This window comes from Coturnix japonica, chromosome 5 (genome assembly GCF_001577835.2).
Source record: "Coturnix japonica isolate 7356 chromosome 5, Coturnix japonica 2.1, whole genome shotgun sequence".
Classification (NCBI taxonomy): domain Eukaryota; kingdom Metazoa; phylum Chordata; class Aves; order Galliformes; family Phasianidae; genus Coturnix; species Coturnix japonica.
Window position 1 is genome coordinate 46004281 of NC_029520.1, and position 19804 is coordinate 46024084.

At 35.8% G+C, this 19804-nt stretch overlaps 1 protein-coding gene across 4 annotated transcripts in view; it reads left to right on the forward strand.

Moving 5' to 3' along the window:
• TDRD9 (tudor domain containing 9) overlaps positions 1-19804 on the forward strand; it is a 58085-nt gene that overhangs the window by 32009 nt on the left and 6272 nt on the right. For all 4 annotated transcript variants that reach the window (XM_015865528.1, XM_015865533.1, XM_015865530.2 and 1 more), the window contains 25 exons: positions 1887-1990; positions 3007-3053; positions 4807-4861; positions 5009-5093; positions 5738-5795; positions 6377-6481; positions 7125-7222; positions 7601-7732; positions 8382-8544; positions 8631-8694; positions 9187-9250; positions 10016-10060; positions 10479-10532; positions 10952-11068; positions 11600-11707; positions 12273-12373; positions 12611-12793; positions 13258-13369; positions 14619-14831; positions 15737-15826; positions 17381-17641; positions 18091-18237; positions 18974-19044; positions 19415-19524; positions 19680-19776. In XM_015865528.1, coding sequence (XP_015721014.1) covers positions 1887-1990; positions 3007-3053; positions 4807-4861; positions 5009-5093; positions 5738-5795; positions 6377-6481; positions 7125-7222; positions 7601-7732; positions 8382-8544; positions 8631-8694; positions 9187-9250; positions 10016-10060; positions 10479-10532; positions 10952-11068; positions 11600-11707; positions 12273-12373; positions 12611-12793; positions 13258-13369; positions 14619-14831; positions 15737-15826; positions 17381-17641; positions 18091-18237; positions 18974-19044; positions 19415-19524; positions 19680-19776 — 2684 coding nt within the window. The remainder of the gene's footprint in view (positions 1-1886; positions 1991-3006; positions 3054-4806; positions 4862-5008; positions 5094-5737; positions 5796-6376; positions 6482-7124; positions 7223-7600; positions 7733-8381; positions 8545-8630; positions 8695-9186; positions 9251-10015; positions 10061-10478; positions 10533-10951; positions 11069-11599; positions 11708-12272; positions 12374-12610; positions 12794-13257; positions 13370-14618; positions 14832-15736; positions 15827-17380; positions 17642-18090; positions 18238-18973; positions 19045-19414; positions 19525-19679; positions 19777-19804) is intronic.

The following is a 19804-nucleotide window of genomic DNA, read 5'->3' on the forward strand; positions in this document are numbered from 1 at the left end:
TCCAGAAAACCTTAGAATAATTTGATGTGACTGGATAAATGTAGAATTATTTTATTCTGCAGACCTCTTAGCTTCAATATTATTGCTCAGTTTTGTAGGTGATAACATTTTAAAACCATCCTTGGAAATAATTCGCTTTCCTTGAGCAGTTCTGACTCGAGGTAATTTGGAAATTCACTGTTACTAATTGTGACTTGGAAGATAAGCAGAAATGCCAGTCATTATTTTGTATCCTTCTCTGCACTTGTTTACAATAATCACTTTTCTATGGCATGATAGATGTTGCTGGATGAAAGATAAAGCTTTCCCCTTCAATAGCACCATATTTAGAAAATCAGAAGGAAAAGCATTTTTTGGTGTAGTCTTGTTGAATGGATATTGAGTCATTTATAGGTGTTACTGGTACATTTTGGAGTATGAGGCTGTAGGTTTCTTTTCGTTTTGCATAATGACCTCTGAGCACATTCTTCTGGAAACTAAAATGAATCATCATTTTATCTTATCTGCACAGGTTTTGATTTTAAAATGCACAAAGGCTGTATCTGTAGGCAAACTTAAGGCTATCTGTGTTCTGTGAATTCATACCTGTTGCTGCAGTATAGCACTGGTGATATCAAATGTAAATTAATTGTTATTTAGTAGTTACCCAATTAATTGTTAACTGAGTTAATTGTGAGCTCAGACTTTTAAAAGTTAAGCAAGATGGACATCTTGATTTTAGTCTTCGATAGATCTTTGAAATCCTGTGTATCTACTTAAGCAAAAAAAGAGTTCCACTTCTGGTTTGCCCATGTAAAAACTCCTTCATATCCCCCCCCAACTGAAGTCAGAGTCTGGATGGGAGATAGTAAACTGCTGTCAAAAGCAATTCTGATTCAGTATTACTTCAGTCACTTCTGACTGGGCTTTTGGACTTAAGGTTTCTCACATTGTTACCTTCTATTAAGAGTGATGTGGCAGCCTTGTCATGTTAAGGAATACTAAAGGTACAGCAGGTAACAAAACCAGAGAGACAAACTGGACAATTATTTAAGCTTGGATAATCTTGAAAGTTTTGGCTTTTGTAATAGGAAATAGAAAGCTTCTTAAATTATTGCATATTTTGTGTTATGAAACAAAATATACCATTCAGTGGACTTAGCAGGCTTCAGTGGAAAAGTGTGAGCATAGTGGGTATGAAATGCAGTTAAGAAGTTCAGGGACTGACCATGGTACACCTAAAAGAAGTTTACCTGAATGACTGATTCAAGGAGGGATGGGAGGTGGAGAAAGTACTGTTGCATCATCTTATAGAAATTATATAGATCTATAATCTATATAATATAGATTAGATAGATAGAGGCCTCCAGTCAGGCCTCTACCAGAACAAAGGTATTTTTAGGAGTTTCAAAAAAGCAGCTTTCATGCAGATATCAAGCTTACCTACAGTTAATAGGCTGTAGTGTTACAAGCAGGTTGTTCTGCTAAGGGTTGGGAAGCTCAAGACTGAGGTTTCAGTAGTAAGAGCTGATCCAAACCAGTGTTGCCACTTTGGTGCCAACAGTGGTGCTTTTATGGTTTCATTATGAGCTGCTTTGAGAAACAAAATGGGTAGAAAACCAGCTGACTTAATTTTAATAATTAATTAAATAAATTATTAAAGAACTAATTATCCAAATTTTTTATCTAAATTACATATAACTGAAAAACTTCAGGTTGTCAACATGACATGAATGAATGCTGGAAGGAAAATATAATACATATTATATTATACAATAATTTAGAACTAATGTTCTTAGTAAATCTGCTGTTCTGGATGAGTTTTAGTTGAAGAGTATTAGACAAGTCAACTCATGTAATCTAACTTGTGTTACCGTGTTAACCTTAATGCTTCCTTTTCCACATAGCTTCCTTCTCAAAGAATTGATAAGCCAATGATAGGAAGTGAACTGTATGAAGTAGCAGTGTCTTTGATTCAGTCATTTGATGAGTTGGAGATGCAAAGCAATGGGTAAGATACAGTCCAAGTTCTGTTGTCAGTGGTTCTTTGCGGAAACGAGACACTAATTAAGGAACAAGACCTAAAGCAACCTGCATCGTGTAATTCTTAGTGGTCCCTCACTTTTCCACATACCACTGCTTTTATGTTATGAAATAGTGTGATTTCTTCTGTCTACTGAGACTCCTTGTAGCTCTTACTGAATGATCGGTGTTGCTGAAATAAGATTTGTGCCCTAAAGTGTGGCTGTCCAAGCAATCCATTTCATACAGAAACTACTTTCTTTGCTTCTGATTGCAGCTGAATTTTTAATATGGAGAATAAATGAAACATACATGAAAACATGAAGAAATTTAAGCAAGACAGTAATTTCCATGGATTGTCTAATGTTTAATTTTACTGTCTTTTGAACAAAGTGGTTTTTGATCCTAGCGCCTGGATAGGGAGCTAAGAGACATGGTTTAGGGGTTTCCTGTAGGCGTGGTAAAGGGAGGATGGTTGGACTAGATGATCTTATAGGTCCTTTCCAACCTCGTGGTTCTATGATTCTTTTTAGATACTCCATAGATACTGTTTCTGAAAAAAAAAAAAAAGCAATAAAAGAATTATTGCAATAAATGATATCCCTTGATGAATATAATGACCTCATAGTTCTTGATGATGTTACTTTTCTTCCATGCTAGGCTTTAGTTAAAGCTGTACAGCTTTAAACATAGTGACATTTAAATGTGAGACTGTATGTATACTGAATAAGTCTATCTGTACTTGTGTGATAGTGTAATACTTTTTCTAGTTTTTAAATAACCTAATTTCGATGAATTTAACTGGTAAATAAGAATGTTTCTGTTTCAAAGACAAAACTAAACCCAAAAATCTAGATGAAATTTTTACGGTGATGCTTTAAGTTCTGTTTCATGAGGGAGTTTGAATAATGCATGTTATAGAAGATGTACAATTTTGCTTGTTTGTTCATTCAAGACATATATTGGGATAATAAAGTAGCTTAAAGAACCATGTGTTCTTTTTAGGGGGAGTTTCACACCAGACCGTGGAAGTGTACTTGTTTTTTTGCCAGGTGAGTATAGATACTCTCAACTTTCTAGCTCCTTATTTGTCATTTAACAAGTTTTTTCTTGTTGTTTCTTTCAGCTGTTTGTTAAACATGTTTAACTGGGGCTGCTAAGGGCTACAAGTAATAATGACAGCCAAAATGAAAGCATTCAGTAATCAGTATTTCTTTTTTGTACTCAGCTGTAGCCTAGTATTTCTAGCATCACAAGCTTAACTACTTGCTGGTTTCAAGTTTTCCTGTACTTAATCTAGCAAAGTTTCACATCAGTGAAAATTTCAGAAACCCCTGGGCACGTTCTGTCAGTCAGATGGAAGCGGGGGGGCAGCTCTGTTCCTTGGGTGCAGACATATCCGTCCTTGCCAGAATTTCATATCTATCTCTGAATCTTTCTGAATCTCACTGCTGTGTTGAGCTCAGTAGGAGTCATGGTGGCTCTCGGGCTGGAAGCACAGCGCACCAACACAGCAGTATACTGTGCTGATATTGTAGCTTCAAGTGAAGATTGCTCCCTGCCAGCTAAATGGAATTACAGCATCCTTTCTCGGTTTTGTTCTCTATAGAAGTCCTCTAGGTAGAAGGAATTGATTCATTGTGTCAATGTAGGACTTATTCCATTTTCTCATAAGTACAGTGACCATCTTCGTTGCATCTGGAATCCTATTTTAGTGTTTATGTGGTATGCTTTCAGACTTTCTAAGGTATTCTGAGTACGTTTAGTCTTAAGTCAGAACTTAATCTTGCAGTTTTAGTTCCCATATTTTTATATCAAGTGGTACAAAAAGCCATATTAAAAAATGCAGTTGTTTTTTTTTTTTTTAATATAGGCGTTTAAAAGTTCCCAGTGGGGATATGTTGAATTTGCACAACCAGTCATAATTCTGCTTCTTTTTCATCTGAATGCTTGATGTGGAAACCTTGATTATTTCTTGTTTATGTACTTTGATGTATGTTCCTTTGATTCATCACAGGAAAAAAAATATTGTAAAATAGCTTAGGCTGTGTTGGTTGAATCATCACTGAGCTAGTATTCAAGTATATAATGTGTCCCTGCAAGACTAGCTGGTGGGCTAAGTGAAAGCTACAGTAATTTATCATCCTTTTAAGAGCTTGCACAAGATAAGAATGGCTTCAGTTCTGTTCCTCCTATTTCCTTGTTGGTGGCAGGAGTTGCATGGCTTCAAGTTTATGGTGCTCTTTCAAAGGGATTCTGCTGTTACTGTCCTAAGCTTTTATCTGTTCTGATGTTAACCTCACTTTTGGTGGGTTTTTGGTTTTTTTTTTTCTGCTTCTTCATGCCCCACTCTCCTTATTTTTATAGTTGTTTTATTTTTTGCCAGAAACTTTTACATTCAAAGATCTGCCTCTCCTGTTGACATACCTTTTTTCTGCTGGAGTCTTGCCTTTTCCCGAGTTGGTAATCAGGTTCTACCTACTGTGTCTAGTAGGTAATTGCTAGATTGATTAATAACTTCTATTTGTACAGTCTGTTTCTACTGATCATGGAAGAAGTCTCTTGAATTGTTAATAAGCATAAGTTGAATTCAAGTGGTGATTTCATATTTGGATTTGGAACCAAGGGATATAGCAAGTAGGAGGCATTAGACAACAGGATAGGCAGGTCTAGACTACAGGTTCTCCATTGTGCTAGTCAAGAAGGGCATTGGAACACCCAAGGAAAAGATGGGAATTAAGTGAGAATTGATTTTAAAGTTGTTAGTAATGACTGAAAAGTAAACTGTTATTACTCTTTTCTTAGGTTTCTGTGAAATAAGCCACATGCATTCACGTCTCACACGTATGTTTAACAAAAAGTAAGTTAAACCACATTTATTTATTAGACTGGAAAATGAATCCTTTATCTGTGGGAGTCCTAAGTAGAACAGATGGTTTAGCATAGAAATATATATATATATAAATATGCTTGTGTAAGTAAATATTCATGAATACATTTTCTTTAGGTGGCAAGTTTACCCTCTTCACTCACGAGTCTCATTAGAAGAACAAAATAATGTATTTTTGAATCCAGTTCCTGGCTACAGAAAAGTAAATATTCTTGAATTGTTATTTTTTTTTTTGTTAAGCCTTTAAGACCTTTTTCTGTGAAGAATATTATCTGTTCCAACTAAAATTGCCCTTATACAGCAAAGGATGCTTTTCTGTTTGTTTTTTTCTTCAAGATAGAAACTGTTATTCTTTCCAAGCTGTTGACTTTGCTGGTATTTAGACCTGAGAGAGATGTGCAGATAGAGGAAGTTACCCTTAATGTGTTGTGTGACACTGTTTTTTTATCCTTCAAGGTAGTTTGTGCATGATGATTCTTCCACTTGCATGACGGTGACCCTTCATGGCAGAGTGGCCCTACTGTATGGGCATATCTGTCCGTTTCTGTGCCCCACATTTTGGGTGGGGTCTTGGTTTGTTTTATTGCTGCTAATACTGTGGTACTTTGTTATGATCAATATATAAATAAATATTTGTGTTCTTCAGTTATATACTGTTCTACTTTTCTATGCATTTTTACTAATAGGACAAGAAAATGGAGGTTTTTCTGGTGTTACTCTGTTAATATTTTGTATATAGAGCAGCAATACTATATTCCTTCTCCTCAGGTTAGATATTTCATGTTGATATATTAATGTAAGTAATTCATATTTTTATAAAGTCCTTGTTTCTTTCTTGCTTCAAAGATTATTCTATCTACAAACATAGCTGAGAGCTCAGTAACAGTTCCTGATGTTAAGTATGGTAAGTCTTTTAAATTTGTAAACTGTCTTTGTTACTTCTTGCCTAAATCTTTGCAGCATGTCACCCCTTTACAAAGCTTTCCTCATGGTGTTAAATTCTGGCCGTTATTGAATTCTTTCTTTCACAGTGGGAAAGTTTTACATCTGGATATACATACAAAGCTATTGATTAGGGTGCGAGTTTTAATCTTGTACTGGAGGAAAAGCACACCCTTATTGCAAATGCAGTAACAAGCATGGTTACCTTATGTGGTCATATGATCAACCTTATGTTTCAAGTAGCTTAAGCTTTTTATTTCCATCCTGAATACATTTTAAGATACTCATGTCAGATTAACAAATTCTGATTTAGAATATCTGTGAGCAGGATGATTATTTTTTAATGCATCTGCATTATTTCTATGTCTATGTAAAAATCTCTTTGCAGTTGTTAATCTTCTCAGTGGCTTGAATCTGCTTGTTTTCTAACTGTTTGTGGAAAAATAAATTTTCCTTTTCTGATTATATAAAATCAGCCAGTATATCACTGTGAAGATAAATTACTACTTAATGTTACTAAGGTTATATTGTTTTTACTTGCAGTGATAGATTTCTGCTTAACTAGAATTGTGTTTTGTGATGAGGAAACTAACTATCAAAGTTTGAGACTTTGCTGGGCATCTAAAACAAACTGTTATCAGAGAAGAGGTAAGGTGGCAGTAGGGAATGGAAAGGAATTTGATGAAGAATTTTACATTATTTTCCAGTCATCTTATTCAGTGAAAAGTACAGATCATTTGTGTCTTAAATGATTTAAACAGCAATGGACTTCCTTATCAAGTCAGGTATTAAAAAGAGATTGAACTACTATGCCTGAGTGTCACATTTTGTTGAAGTATTTCTTAGGGAGGAAAGTTCTGTATGTTATAGGAAAATATTAAAATTAGATCACCTTTTCTTGTTAGTACTCATTGGTATCAGAGTCTTTATTTGCAGTGGAAAGGAGTACTTAAGTGAAATCATTAAATATAAAAATATCTTCATCTTTTTTCATACTGTCAGAGCTTCACAGTTACAGCTTTGTTTCCATTTGGTTCTAGGTCAGTGATGGTTATGGCAGCTGACCAATATACAACTAATAGCAGCAGCGTCTTGTATAGCAGGAAACTTGGTCTTGCTGAGCAAGTGACTTAAAAATATGGGCTTACTTTTCAGTGGAGTTATCTCGCACACTGAATAGAGTCCCTTTGAGTTTGCTGCTTTTTCTTAGTTGTTCATGATGCTTGTAGATGTTTTTTTACAATGTGGCTTGGGCATTTTACAAATTGATTGATTGTTCTTTTATGTGAAGGTCGTGCTGGACGTGTTTCCAATGGATATTGTTACAGGCTTGTATATAAGGAGTTCTGGACAGACTATATCCCAGAGAAATCACTACCTGAGATGCTGGTAACAGTTTTTGGGGAAACTAATGATTTTATTTTTTATTTTTTACACATGTGTTTGTAGCACAGACTTCACCTGAAGTGAATACATTATTTCTGTAGTTACTAATAGCTATGCAACTAAATGGAATTAAGTTGGTAAATAATTGAGAAAGACCATTCATTGTTGTGTTGTTCATAGGAGATGAGTTGCAGCAGTAAAATGGATGTGACTTTGGAAATAACATTCTGTTCAAAAGAGAAGTATCTTTAGTTGTGCAAAATTATTTTCAGCTGTTACTGAATTATAAGCTTGATCTTATTTTAAGGATCAATATCTTCAATTAATTCATAAATTAAATACCTCCCTTGGGGAAAAGTAAGAATAACATCTTCCCTTCAGACTCGTCCACTGGGAGCTACGGTATTAAAAATAAAAAAGCTTGATATGGGAGAACCAAAAGCCTTGTTGGCAACAGCTCTTTCTCCACCCAACATAAGTGACATTGAACGTACCATACTTCATCTGAAGGAGGTAGGCTGCTAATATCCATGTAATGAAAATGTACTGCATTCTTTGTTATTTAAGGTGCTAGTAACCTTAATTGGAACCTGAAATGAGAACAATGTCTATTGAATGTTTTGTCATGCTAGGCTGTTACTTGATTGCCATGCTCTTCAGCATAGTTTCTGCTGCTACTGTATTTCAAAGGGATTGTAATTTCATCAGAGAGAAAAAGCAGAGTCTTGCAGCAATTCTAATATTTGTAATTAGAAAGAATAAGAGAAATGTTAGAGAACTTGAGATCTGTAATTGAAATGGTTTATTAAACATGCAGCACCTTGCAGCTTAAACATCTCCCTTTCACCTGCACAGGAAAGTTGGCAATTCTGCTTTCCAGTAATAAAATATGTGGTAAAACACCAGTTATGTTAAAGTATTAAGGCTTTTCTCTTTGAGGTGTAAAAGAAATATTTGTGTACAGCTGCTTGATTTTATATCCAGGAAATGTAGTAAAAGCTTCAGTTAGTAGATTTGTCAAATGGATTCAACTTGATTACAGTTATGACTCAAATTGATGTTGCTTTGTGATTGTTTATTTCTTGTATTGTTTTTTTTTACAAACCGATCTTAGACTTACTTGATCTGATTTTTTTCAAGCAAATAATTTAAATTTCTGTAGCTAGGAGCACTTACAGCTTGTGTGAAAGGAGAAGAAAATCCTTGTGATGGTGAGCTGACTTTCTTAGGAAACATATTGGTACATTTGCCAGTGGATCTCCATCTTGGAAAATTGATTGTCCTTGGACATGTCTTTGGATGCTTAGAAGAATGCCTTATTATAGGTAAAAGAAAAACATATGAGCATTTCTGTATTTTCATAAAACCAAGTAACTTACAGGTTTTCATTTTGATTTTTTTTTTATTGTAGCTGCAGCACTCTCTTTGCAGAACTTTTTTGTAGAGCCTTTCAAGCAGACTATTGATGGATACAGGTATGATAGTCTTTGGTGTTTTATATCTTCCTGGCTATTCTTGGAAGCACAGAGCAAAGCTGATTACAAAGCTCCATTTTCGATGTCTTGAGTTTAAATTTCATCCAAAGTGTCATAGCAGCTGACTTACTGCAATATTGATATATGAAATAATCAGTAAGCTAACTCATCCTTTTCTGAGTGGAGGACCTGATTATTCAGGGTTGCCTTCCTGATGTGAACACTGATGTGAACAGTGTCTATTAAAAATAGGTTAGCATGCTCTCACATCAGTGAGGAAGTGTGGGGGAAAAAACAAATAATTACCATAAACATACTAAACTTGCTTATTAATGTATTGGAAGATGCTGATAATGTTACTGTAATAATACTGCATACAGTTTTTATTACTATATTTATTATAACTATAATAATTATAGTTCAGCTATTAAAAAAAATGTGAAAAAATGTTATTGAAAATTCTTAATTTTTTCTTTTTTTTTTTTTTTCCAGGAGCAAACTTTTTTTTTGTGGGAATAGTAAGAGTGACTGTATTGCAATTGTGAATGCATTTAAGGTAAGTCTTTCTTCTGTCTGATTTTTCCACTGAAGTCTGATGGACCATGGTGTGAAACCTTCTCGCTTCTGTGTGATCAGTGCAGTACTTTTGTTTTGAAATTGTTAAAAACTTCATGTTATATTTATCTATTTAGTAATACTTTGAATAATTTTAAGGTTATCATGCACTACGTAGTGCTACTATTAGTAGTGATTGAGTTAATTTTTAGCACTGAGGGAAATGTGTAATTTTTCTCCAGAGTAAGGGAACAACAAATGGTTAAAAGTAGGCTGCGCTGCTCATTTTGTGAGTATGTTTTCTACTGTTTGTCCAAGCAAGTGAAAAACAGTGTGAAGAGTGGAGAAGGAAAGAAAACACACCACTTTGTTTCTGCCTGCCAGAAATATAAGCTTCCTTTTGGAAGCAGCCATAGGACAAGATGTTGTGGACACAAGTTGTATCAAGGGAGACTCTGCTGAGATACTGCAGTGGAGAGAGGGGTAGAAATTGTCTGGGATGTAGTCAAACAATAGAACAGATGGTCTGCAGAGGTTATGGAATCTCCATCCTTTAAGTATTCAGAACGTGATACAGACATCAAAAATGTCACCAAGTTGGCCCTGCTGTGTATAATAGTGTTAGCTGAAGGACACTTCTGACTTTTAAATCAATATTTCAAAACTATCCTCAGCATAGGTATGGAAAATTGTCATAGTTTTTAATACAATGTGATTTTTTTTGTTATTATTGACAGTTTGTACTACTAAGCCACTTCTTTCTTAGGCATGGCAGATCTGCAGACAGAATGGGGACCTGAGACATCCCAAGGTTAGTTAAATTTTTTTGTCGCTCCTGTTCAATGCTGAAGCTGGTGACTTCAGTATTGCAGTATTCTGTCTTAGGAAGGAATTTGGTTTTTTTGTTTTTTTGGTTTTTTTACTATGATGGTCATTTTCATAAGTAAATAGAAGCACGGGATTTGAGGTGTCATAGTGAGTCTTTGATTCTAGTATTTGATGACATCTTATTTAGTCCCTATCTTAAATGGATTGCTGATAATCCAGGTACAGTTTTAGTCAGATATCAGACGTTATGAATATGTGTGGTTAGAAGTAGAGAGAGCTGTGAAATGAGAATTTTTTACATTGTGTGTAACTATTGTGTCTACACTGAAGAATGTGAGAGAACATACTAGTTGTTAGAAACTTGTTTGCTTTTAATTTGCACTTTTCACTTTCTTTTCCAGGATGAGCTTGAGTGGGGTCGATCAAATTATATTCATATCAAGAAAGTCAGAGAGGTGAGCTGAAATGGTCACTTTTATGTATGAGATGTTTTTACATGTGGCAATATCATGGATAGGCCTATGTAACATACAACTATGTTTATATAGCTAGGTATATATTTTCTTTAAACTGTGAATACATAAGATTGGCTTGTGAGAAATAAACACTGTTGAAAGTGGTGTTAACTCAAATGCTTATGGGCACTTGGCCAGGTATCACATAGGAACTTACAGGTGTGTGAAATACAATCTAGCATTACATTGTATTCTATAAGTACTAGTAAAGATGCAAAACAGTGTGTTAGGTGAAATGCATACTAACATCACTTAAAAAGTAAGAGGGCTTACCTTCTTGCTTAGACTTTTGCTATGTTTTTTTTCCATTTGTGGTTGGAATTGATGTGTTGAATGTGTAACTAGAGCTGGAATTTCAGGTGGCAGAGTTGGTTCAGCTTCTGAAAGAAAGAGTCAAACCATTTAACATGCACGTTAATACTGAGCTATCTGCGATGGATCAGGACTATGTATGCAAACAGCATTTCATTTTGCAGGTAATTATTAAATAACTCTTTGGGTGGAGACATTACTTAAAAAGTTCATGACTGGGTTTTTACAACTTTAAGGGCAGGGGTATAGAACAGAGCTGGCAGCTCTTTAAGGACACCCTTCTGAAAGCACAGTGGCTCTCCATCCCCCTGCAGAAGAAGTCAAGCAGGGAAGGCAGGCAGCTATCATGGATGTGCAAGGACCTGCAGCTTAAACTTGAGGGAAAAGAGGGAAATGTTCAGAAAGTGGAAGCAGTGTTGTATAGCCTGGGAGGAATACAGAGCTGTTGTCCATGTGTGAAGAGACAGGATTAGGAAAGTCAAGGCACAGATGGAGCTGAACTTGGCAAGGGATGTGAAAGATAACAAGAAGAGGTTCTAAGGTATGTAGGCAGGAGGAGACAGGCAGGGGGTGTTTTCCTCTCATGGAAGGTAATGGGGAGCTGGCTTCCACAGACATAGAAAAAACTGACGCTAGGGGTATTCAAGGAATGACTGTAATTAAAAAAAAAAAAAACACTTCTTTTTTTATTTCAGGTTGTAATGGCTGGTGCTTTCTATCCAAACTACTTCTCTTTTCAAAGATGTAATGAGCAAGGTGCAGTGAGAGATCTTGGTGGCAAAGATCCAAAAACCACTGTGATGGTATGTTATGGAGGTGAATGATGTGACCAAGTATCAAATAATAGGAATATATAGTGTTAATGACATTTCTCAAGGTTTTTATTCTGTCTTGGGACAAGATAGAATCAGGGTATTTAAGTATTTCTCACTTGGTATGTCATCTTCTCTCCCATCTTCCTTTCTTCTGTTACAGTACGCATTGTGTGGGAGAGCAGTTTGAAAAGGATTCCAACTTCACACATTTTAGCCTTTACACATTTGACCGCTGGTCTCATGCAGGCAGCCAACTTTCAGAAAACTAATGAAAGGTTTTGAGAGTGCACATTTTTATTGTAGTGAAAGAATTGCTGGAACTTCAGTGTTACCATTTTGTAATCTTGTACTTATTGGAGAGTGACAAACATGTCAGTTATTTTAAGGTTACTTGGGTGTTGCATTCTGTTTCTTCTTTTTTGGGTTTTAGATCACTGCTATTGCAGCTCAAGTGAAAAGGAGGAAGATAAGAGTTAACTAACTATTTAGGTGATGTTCACTGTGCATTAAAGTGGTTGAATGTGCCCAAGCTTAACCTAACTTTTCTTAACAGCTGCGGAATGTTCCTCCCTATGGTTATCTGTATCATAATCAGTTGCAGTCACAGTTTAGGCAGTGTGGACAAGTAAAATCCGTTATGTTTGATGGAACAAGGTAAGCACAACATATTTAAACATCACACTTGGTCTCAGTTGTGAGCCTGCTAATGACTTTTCTTCTTTTTACATGATGTACTAACAAAATGAATATTTCTAATTTAATCGGTCAGAAATCATCAGATTGGCTTTGATTTATTGATTGGAATAAAAAAGGGAGCTTTAAAATTGAGTATGTGTTATTTGGTCTCTAAGGCACTAGCTTATCAAATGTTATTCCAATTTTGTTTAATAGGGCTTTGGTAGAATTTTCCCATAACCCGGTGGAGGGTTTAAACGTTCTTCCTGCAGTGTACATGTCAATCAAAATGTCACAGCTGAAAATTCCTCTTGAACTGGATGTTCATTACCCAGGTGATATCAAAAAGGCATTGCAACATGTGGGACATGCGACAGTTACAGACATGGACTCCTTAAGGTAACCACATTCTGTAGTGAATGGGGGAGGGAGGATATGCTGAGTTCATATTTGTGCTGTAATGTATTCAAAGAAATTTATAAGTCATACCATGGGGGAGGGAGGGGGAACCCAACAACCCTCACTGTTTAACATTCATTCTTGGGATTTCTTGTAATCTGATGGCACAGTTGATTCTTGGTGTGTACCTTCCTGTGTCTTTCTGTCTGGTCATAATGGCATCTTAGTTTCTCCTATTGGCTCCATGTAGTCATTTTATGGTTTAATCAAATGCCTTTTCAAGTAAAGGTTAAATACATAAGAGAGTCTCAGGGCTTACCTTTACAAAGTGTGATTGTCATGACTTTTGTCATTGGACTTGGCTTTTTAATTCCACCCCCCTTCCCTCATTTTTTTTTTAATATGCATACCTGTGTGCCTCATTCTGAGTGAAGTATTTAACATTTTTATTCTATGAACTTCAGAGTGAACGTGGACTATCAGAAGCAGACAGTGGAGCCTGTAGAAGTCTCATTTGGTATTTCACATCTGTTAAAAAAGATTCCAAATCGTCTTCTGTCAATCAGTGTAACAGAGGTAGGAGTGTTCTGTGTCTGAAGAAGGTCATATCAGTAATCAGTACCTACATAACGCTAGAAATAACTATTGAACAAGCTTTAGTGAAAAGAGTGGATATTAATGCCAGTTGATAGCTGGAAGAAGTTAGCTGAAAGATAGAACTGTAGAGAAGATGAATGGTAGAGGTGTAATATTTGTGTACTCAACAAAAATGAGTATCTGTAGATATTTGGTGCATTTATTAGGTTAGGCCTGGTTATATTACCTGATAGTTTTATTCAGAAGTTGTGGATGTGAGAAGTGAGTTAATGATACTGTGCAGTCATTTCAAGACTGCACTGCATGCACAGAATGTCATATTAAAGGAAAATTATATGTATATGCAAATACTTAGGAAGTCTGAAGCTGAAAATGTTTAGACCTTGTGTTAATTATCGTCTCTTGAACAGTTTGAGTAATATAAAGCAATATATATGCTGCTGAAATAAAAAACCCAAACCACGAAGATAATGGAAACCAGAGGCTGAAGTATTAAACTGGCTCTTGGTAGAATTGGGATGTTGTGCAGTGGCAGAAAGGAATAATTCCTTCAGTTTATTCATCTAAGTCTCTTGGTCCAAAAATGTTGATGGATTTGATGATCAAACGTTCCAGTTTGTGCAGTGTACTTTTTTTTTGCTATGTCAGCTTTAATTAGCGATTGTGTATTTTGATCCACAGTAAAAATTCTTTTTCAAACACATTTAGTATAAAATCAGAAGTGGTAGAAGAGTTCAGTAAGCAATTAGAAAAAGGCTTTTTGAGCTTGATTGAAATAGTGGTTATCAGTTTCCTGAAGAATGGCTAATAGTAATGTACCAGTGCCAATTTGCTTATATATGTAGCTCACTCTGGTGTTCTTCCACTAACAAGAGCATTGTGCCATAGATGTATGCATCTATTTAATCAATCATATACTTTAAATTTTTAATATGTTGATTTTACTTGGAAGCGCTCTTCTTCTTTTCTGTATTTTACTAATACTTTCATCAGTCTACTTAGGTGAAAAGTGTACTGTAATTACACAGCAGAGAGATGTTTAAAAGCACGAAGTTATGAAGAATAACTTCTTGGGAGAGACAAATGCTTTACCACAGCATTGCAGAGTGAGAAAACTTGTGTGTGTCAGGAGTAGGAATGTTTTCACATTTTGCTCAAAGCTGTTTAGTACTTGATGTGCATTAATATAATGATGTGATCTGATACTGTCTAATTTTTCTATTCTCAGATAGTAGAAGTTGGGCACTTCTGGGGGTACAGGATAGATGAAAAAAATAGGTCTGTACTTCAGACTTTGACTGCTGAATTGAGCTACCAGAACTTGACAGAACTGTCAGTGTCTCCTCATCCGGAGTTGGTTTGTCTAGCACCATTCACTCGTCTTAACAACACAGGATACTACAGAGCACGTATTCTTTTTGTTACTGGAGATTTTGCAGAGGTACAGTAGTGCATTATGTTGTATCAAATTGGTAACCCAGAGGTAACCGAGTTCACTGTAACTATCATGGACGTTTTTTTTAGTAAGAATTTTAACTAGGGATTATTTTCATGAGAGTTATATTCCGCTAAAAAGGAAAAAGCTAGAAAATTAGAACTAAAATAAAATCAGCATACTGTATTGCCAAAATAGGGTGAACTTGCATGTTGGTGGTTTTTAGTTTCGTTTTTGGTGGGGGCTGAAAGGGACCTCTGGAGGTCATCCAGTCCAACCCTTTGTTAAAGCAGTTCCCTATGATAGGTTGAGCAGGAAAGCATCCAGGTGGATTTGGAGTATCTCTAGAGAAAAAGACTCCACCACCTCTCTGGGCAGCCTCAATGTTCCATCATCCTCAGAGTATTTTCTCGTGTTTGTCTGGAACTTCTGTGTTTCAATTTAAGCTCATTTCTCCTTGTCCTGTCATTTGGCAACACCCAAAAGAGCCTGGCCCCATCCACGTGACTTCCACCCACTACATGTTTGTAAGCATTTGTTAATAGTCAACTAGTGCATGTGAGCAATTTGCTTATCTATAGGCAGTTACTATGTAGGACCACTGACTGTTAAGAAATAAGTTTACACAGATTTAATTGGGAGAGTTAGAAAGAAATTTGCCTTTTCTGGATTTAGCAGATGTGATTTACCAGTGAATGTGTAGACCAAGGGATCAAATAATACATGTTATAAATATTTGACCTACTATTTTCGGGTTGTCTTGATGAGCTTATTTTCCAGACTTTGAAAAGGATTCTCTTTCACTTGATAAGATTAAACTCAAGTTGTCTCATTCCTTGCCACAGAAGTACAATTTCTAATGCTGTTGAGACTTTATTGACGCTCCTGGTTCTTTTTTTCCCTCCTGCCAGGTTTTTTTTGTAGATTATGGTGATAGATCAAAAGTGCCTTTAAGCAAACTGAAAGAGATTCCAAGCAGCCTTCGAGAACTTCCTTTCCAGGTAGGGAATTTTTCACATCTCATCTGGGAAACAGAAGTGCACATCAAGTCATAACACGTTTCATAGTAATAGCAAATTAATTAGTGTTTTAGTAATGTTCTGCATCTTAAAAATGAATCAGTAATTTTTCCTAATACTACAACTGGTTTGACAAATGTTTTCCCAGGTGTATATATACAGAACAAGCAGTTTTGTGTAACTGAATTTCACTGTATTTGGTTGCAGAGAAACGTTATCCACCCTTTGTCTTTAGGGGCGGTGGGGAGAGGGGGTGCATGTGAAACATTAAAAGCAAAATGAAAACACATGGACTTGCTGCCTGCCTTAGGCATTAAAAAAACCCAGCAACATAGAAACAGCAGTATCAGCCAAAAAAAAAAAAACCAATCTCAACAGCATTGCATTATTTTTCTTACAATGTTGGAACTCTCTCTCCTCCTTTGTTGACAGTATATTGGGTGTTCTCTCCCACTTGTAATCACAAGAGCAGTAGAAAAAGGAGTGGGAATTGCTCAGACAGCTGACTTCTGCTGCTTCTTGATTTTAGTCATCAGTTTCTTTGTCCTTCAGTTCCATGAAAAGAAAGAGAACATAGTTCTGGTTCCTCTATAGTTTGCTTAGATGTGAAGCTTAGGACTAACAGGTTGAGCAGTAGATTAGCAATGCTTTGGTTGAAGAATCTCTGAGTAAATTACAGCTTAATTTATAGAGCCCAGAGAAAAGAAACAGTGATTAAGCAGAAGGTAACTAATTAAACCAATCTTAATTGTTCACATCACAGATAAGTGGCAGTACAGGATATCTTCTTAGCTGCATGCCGGGAAGTCTGCAGTGGCAATGTCTTCTGTACTGTTGCTGTACAGCATATTTTTGCTTCTCCTTAAGTCTAATGGACTTTATTCAGTATCCAGCTCTTTTGAACTGTATTTTCAAAGACATCAACTACTTCAACTGAAATTCATCTTTTCCAGTCCTCGTTCAGATATTTTGAGTTTATTGAAACAAACATATCATACTTCGTTGTTGTCTGAAGAAACCAGTAAAACTATGTTTTTCTTTCTTTCTTAATATGCTAAGTAATTTTGATCCTCTATTCCTAAATGGCTTGAAGAACAAGGGTTTCTGTTTTAAATTCATTCAAGACTGTAAGGTAGCAGTTCTAGAAAAGGGTTAAATGAGAACTACCTTAGTCTTCTCTGCTATTCTGTATTACCTTAGTTAAAAAGATCTGCAGATAATAATTTTTTTCCAGAGAAGACATTTCTAGACTAGTAAAACTCTTATACGAATGGTAAATTAATACCAATTTGTCTTTTTTTATGCTCAGTTTGCAACTTCATATAGCATTGAGTTGATGGAAGATTTAATGTGTAACTCTGGCAATGACAGAATAGGAATTGGGACAAGAGTTTTGCAGCAGTCTTATGAATTAACATAAGCCTTTGGAATAATTATGAGGTCGTTTTATAATGTAGTCAAACTGTTGAGAAAACGAAAGATTTTTGTGCTCATTCTTTACTTGGGCAATCATTGCTCTTAATGTTTTTGCTTTAGGCTTTGGAATTCAAGATCTGCAAGATGCGACCATCTGCAAAATCTCTTGTATGTGGGGAACGGTGGAGTTTCAGTGCTAGCCGGAGGTTTGCTTCACTAGTAAATGGTTATACTCTACTAGTGGAGGTGTATTCACTTGTGCACAGTGTTCTGCATGTAGATGCTTTCCACTACACAAGTCACAGGGACCTTGTGAATATTCGAGATGTGCTTATTGAAGAACATTATGCTGAACTAGCAGAAGAGTCATATGAATCACAAGTACGTATTCATTAAGCTTCTTTGACTCTGCTTATACTGTTCTATTCACCTCAAACTATCTGCAGTTGTTAGAAGTTGAGCTGAAGCCTTGGGACTGTGCCAGATAAGACAAAGCAAGGTTAATGCTTGAATGGAACAAAATAAATATATATATGTATATATTTTTATGCAAAATTCATACTGTGCTGTTTGCCAAAAGCATTGATGCTTTAAGACACCCTTTGAAACAGATACTTACCTGAAGATAATGGAATCATTTGAGCTACTCCACCACTCTTTGATAATCATTCTGAATTGCATTTTCATGTCTTATATAATGAGAAAGGTGATGAAAACATTGTGGTTTTTTTTTTGTCTGCATGTTTTTGTTCCTTTTGTGGACTTTTCTGTGTAAAATCTATGAGAAACATACTGTTACATGGGTTTAATACTATTCCATTTTTATGTAGCAAAGCCATGATTTGCTGAAAGGATTTTTTAATGGAAAAGTGGAAAAAGAGAATGTGTCTGTATCTTCAAGAGAGGAAAAAAAGGATCTAATTGAAATATTATTAAAGTGGTTTTCTGACAAAAAATCTGATGCACCAACCCATAAGGTAATGTGAGTAGTGGTGGTTTCAGTGCGGCATTACATACCCTTTTTCTCATATTAGAACAGTAGACTGAAATTACCTTAAATAACCATACCATAGTGATGCTGTTCATGGTATGTTCTGTGAGTAGGGAACTGTAATGGCAGCACTGCTGTGAGCTAATGTACTGCAGCTTTTAACAAAGTTTTGAATTATAGCCTAAGAGCTTACTGAACCAGCTGTACTACCGCTTTCCAAGGCAGTGCTTCCAACCTCTGCAAAATGAAGGTAAAATTATGGAGCTGAACACTGTGTTTCAGCACACCGTCATCTTCATAATATGCAGCAAAAAAGCAAAATTGTGACTCAGTTTTTCAGGAAATTACTGGGAGGAAAAAAAGAAAGCAAAAAATAAGTGTTTGGTTCTTCCTTAGCGAGGTGGCAGAAAAGTAGTGCAGAGAACACCGCAGCACATCATAATGGTGAAACAGTGTGGGTTTCTTCAACTGCCAACTCCAAACTCCAAATTCGTTTCTACTTAAGTAGTTTGAGACTTCTACTCGCTACTAAACTGGAGTATATAACAGAAAGATTTGTGTCCCTGTCTGTATTCTGATTCTGGATCATAGCCTGGTCTGCATTATAATTCTCAGTGTTGCTCAGTGTGTGCACAAGGTCTTTAAACATTTTGCTTTTTCATTTATAAATGTTTTGAGGAGAGAAACATAAGCTGGCTGACTAGTGATATTCCTTTTCAAAGGTGACAGTTAGTGGCCCATTCAGTCCTTATGAGGTGAAATGCCACGGTGTGACTCGGGTATCCCGGTTCAGGTATGGTAATGCTTTTATTGCGAAGCATAGATGTGTTCTTAACTGTTATTTTTCATAAACTGGTAAAACTCATCCTAGTTTATCTTACAAAATTTTACAATACTTTTGACCACTGAGAATACAGAATTGGTAATGTGTGAGTTGCATTTAAATGCACGCTTTTGCTGTGTAAACTTTTAGGAAGAATAGTTCTTTTTAAGGATGTTTTAATGTCTAACAGAGAAATTATTTAAGTCATATACATCTGCTAATTGTGATTTTGCTCTCTGAAATGAATAGGATTCTATTCTTGTTTCTGTGCTTTTACTGATGTTTTTTTTTTTTTTGTCGCTTGTTTCTGTGTTGAAAATGCTACTTATTCCCTCCCCAGAAATGCTGTCATACGAAAAGGAAGCATAAACTCTGTTGTTGTCCAGGATGCTCCAGAACACTCCTCTGAGCAATTTCTGGTTGCTGCATCTTTATCGTTAAGTGAAAATGGTAACGCTTAATGCAAACGTTTTGATAGTTTCTTCAAGCCTTGTTTTAAGTGAACAGCTCTGAGTAAACATGTTACTGTTGTTGTACATTACATCACCTTGAGATTAGTGACCTCGTTATGTACTCTTCACATTTTTTTGTGTGTGTGCTTATAGGAGCTACCATGTTTTTAGAGGAAACATCTTTGATGCCTCCAATTCCTGGTCTACTTGCTCTCCTTAGTATGCTGTTTGCTCCTGCCATAGAACTTAGGTATCATGAGTTTTTAAAGTCTATTTAG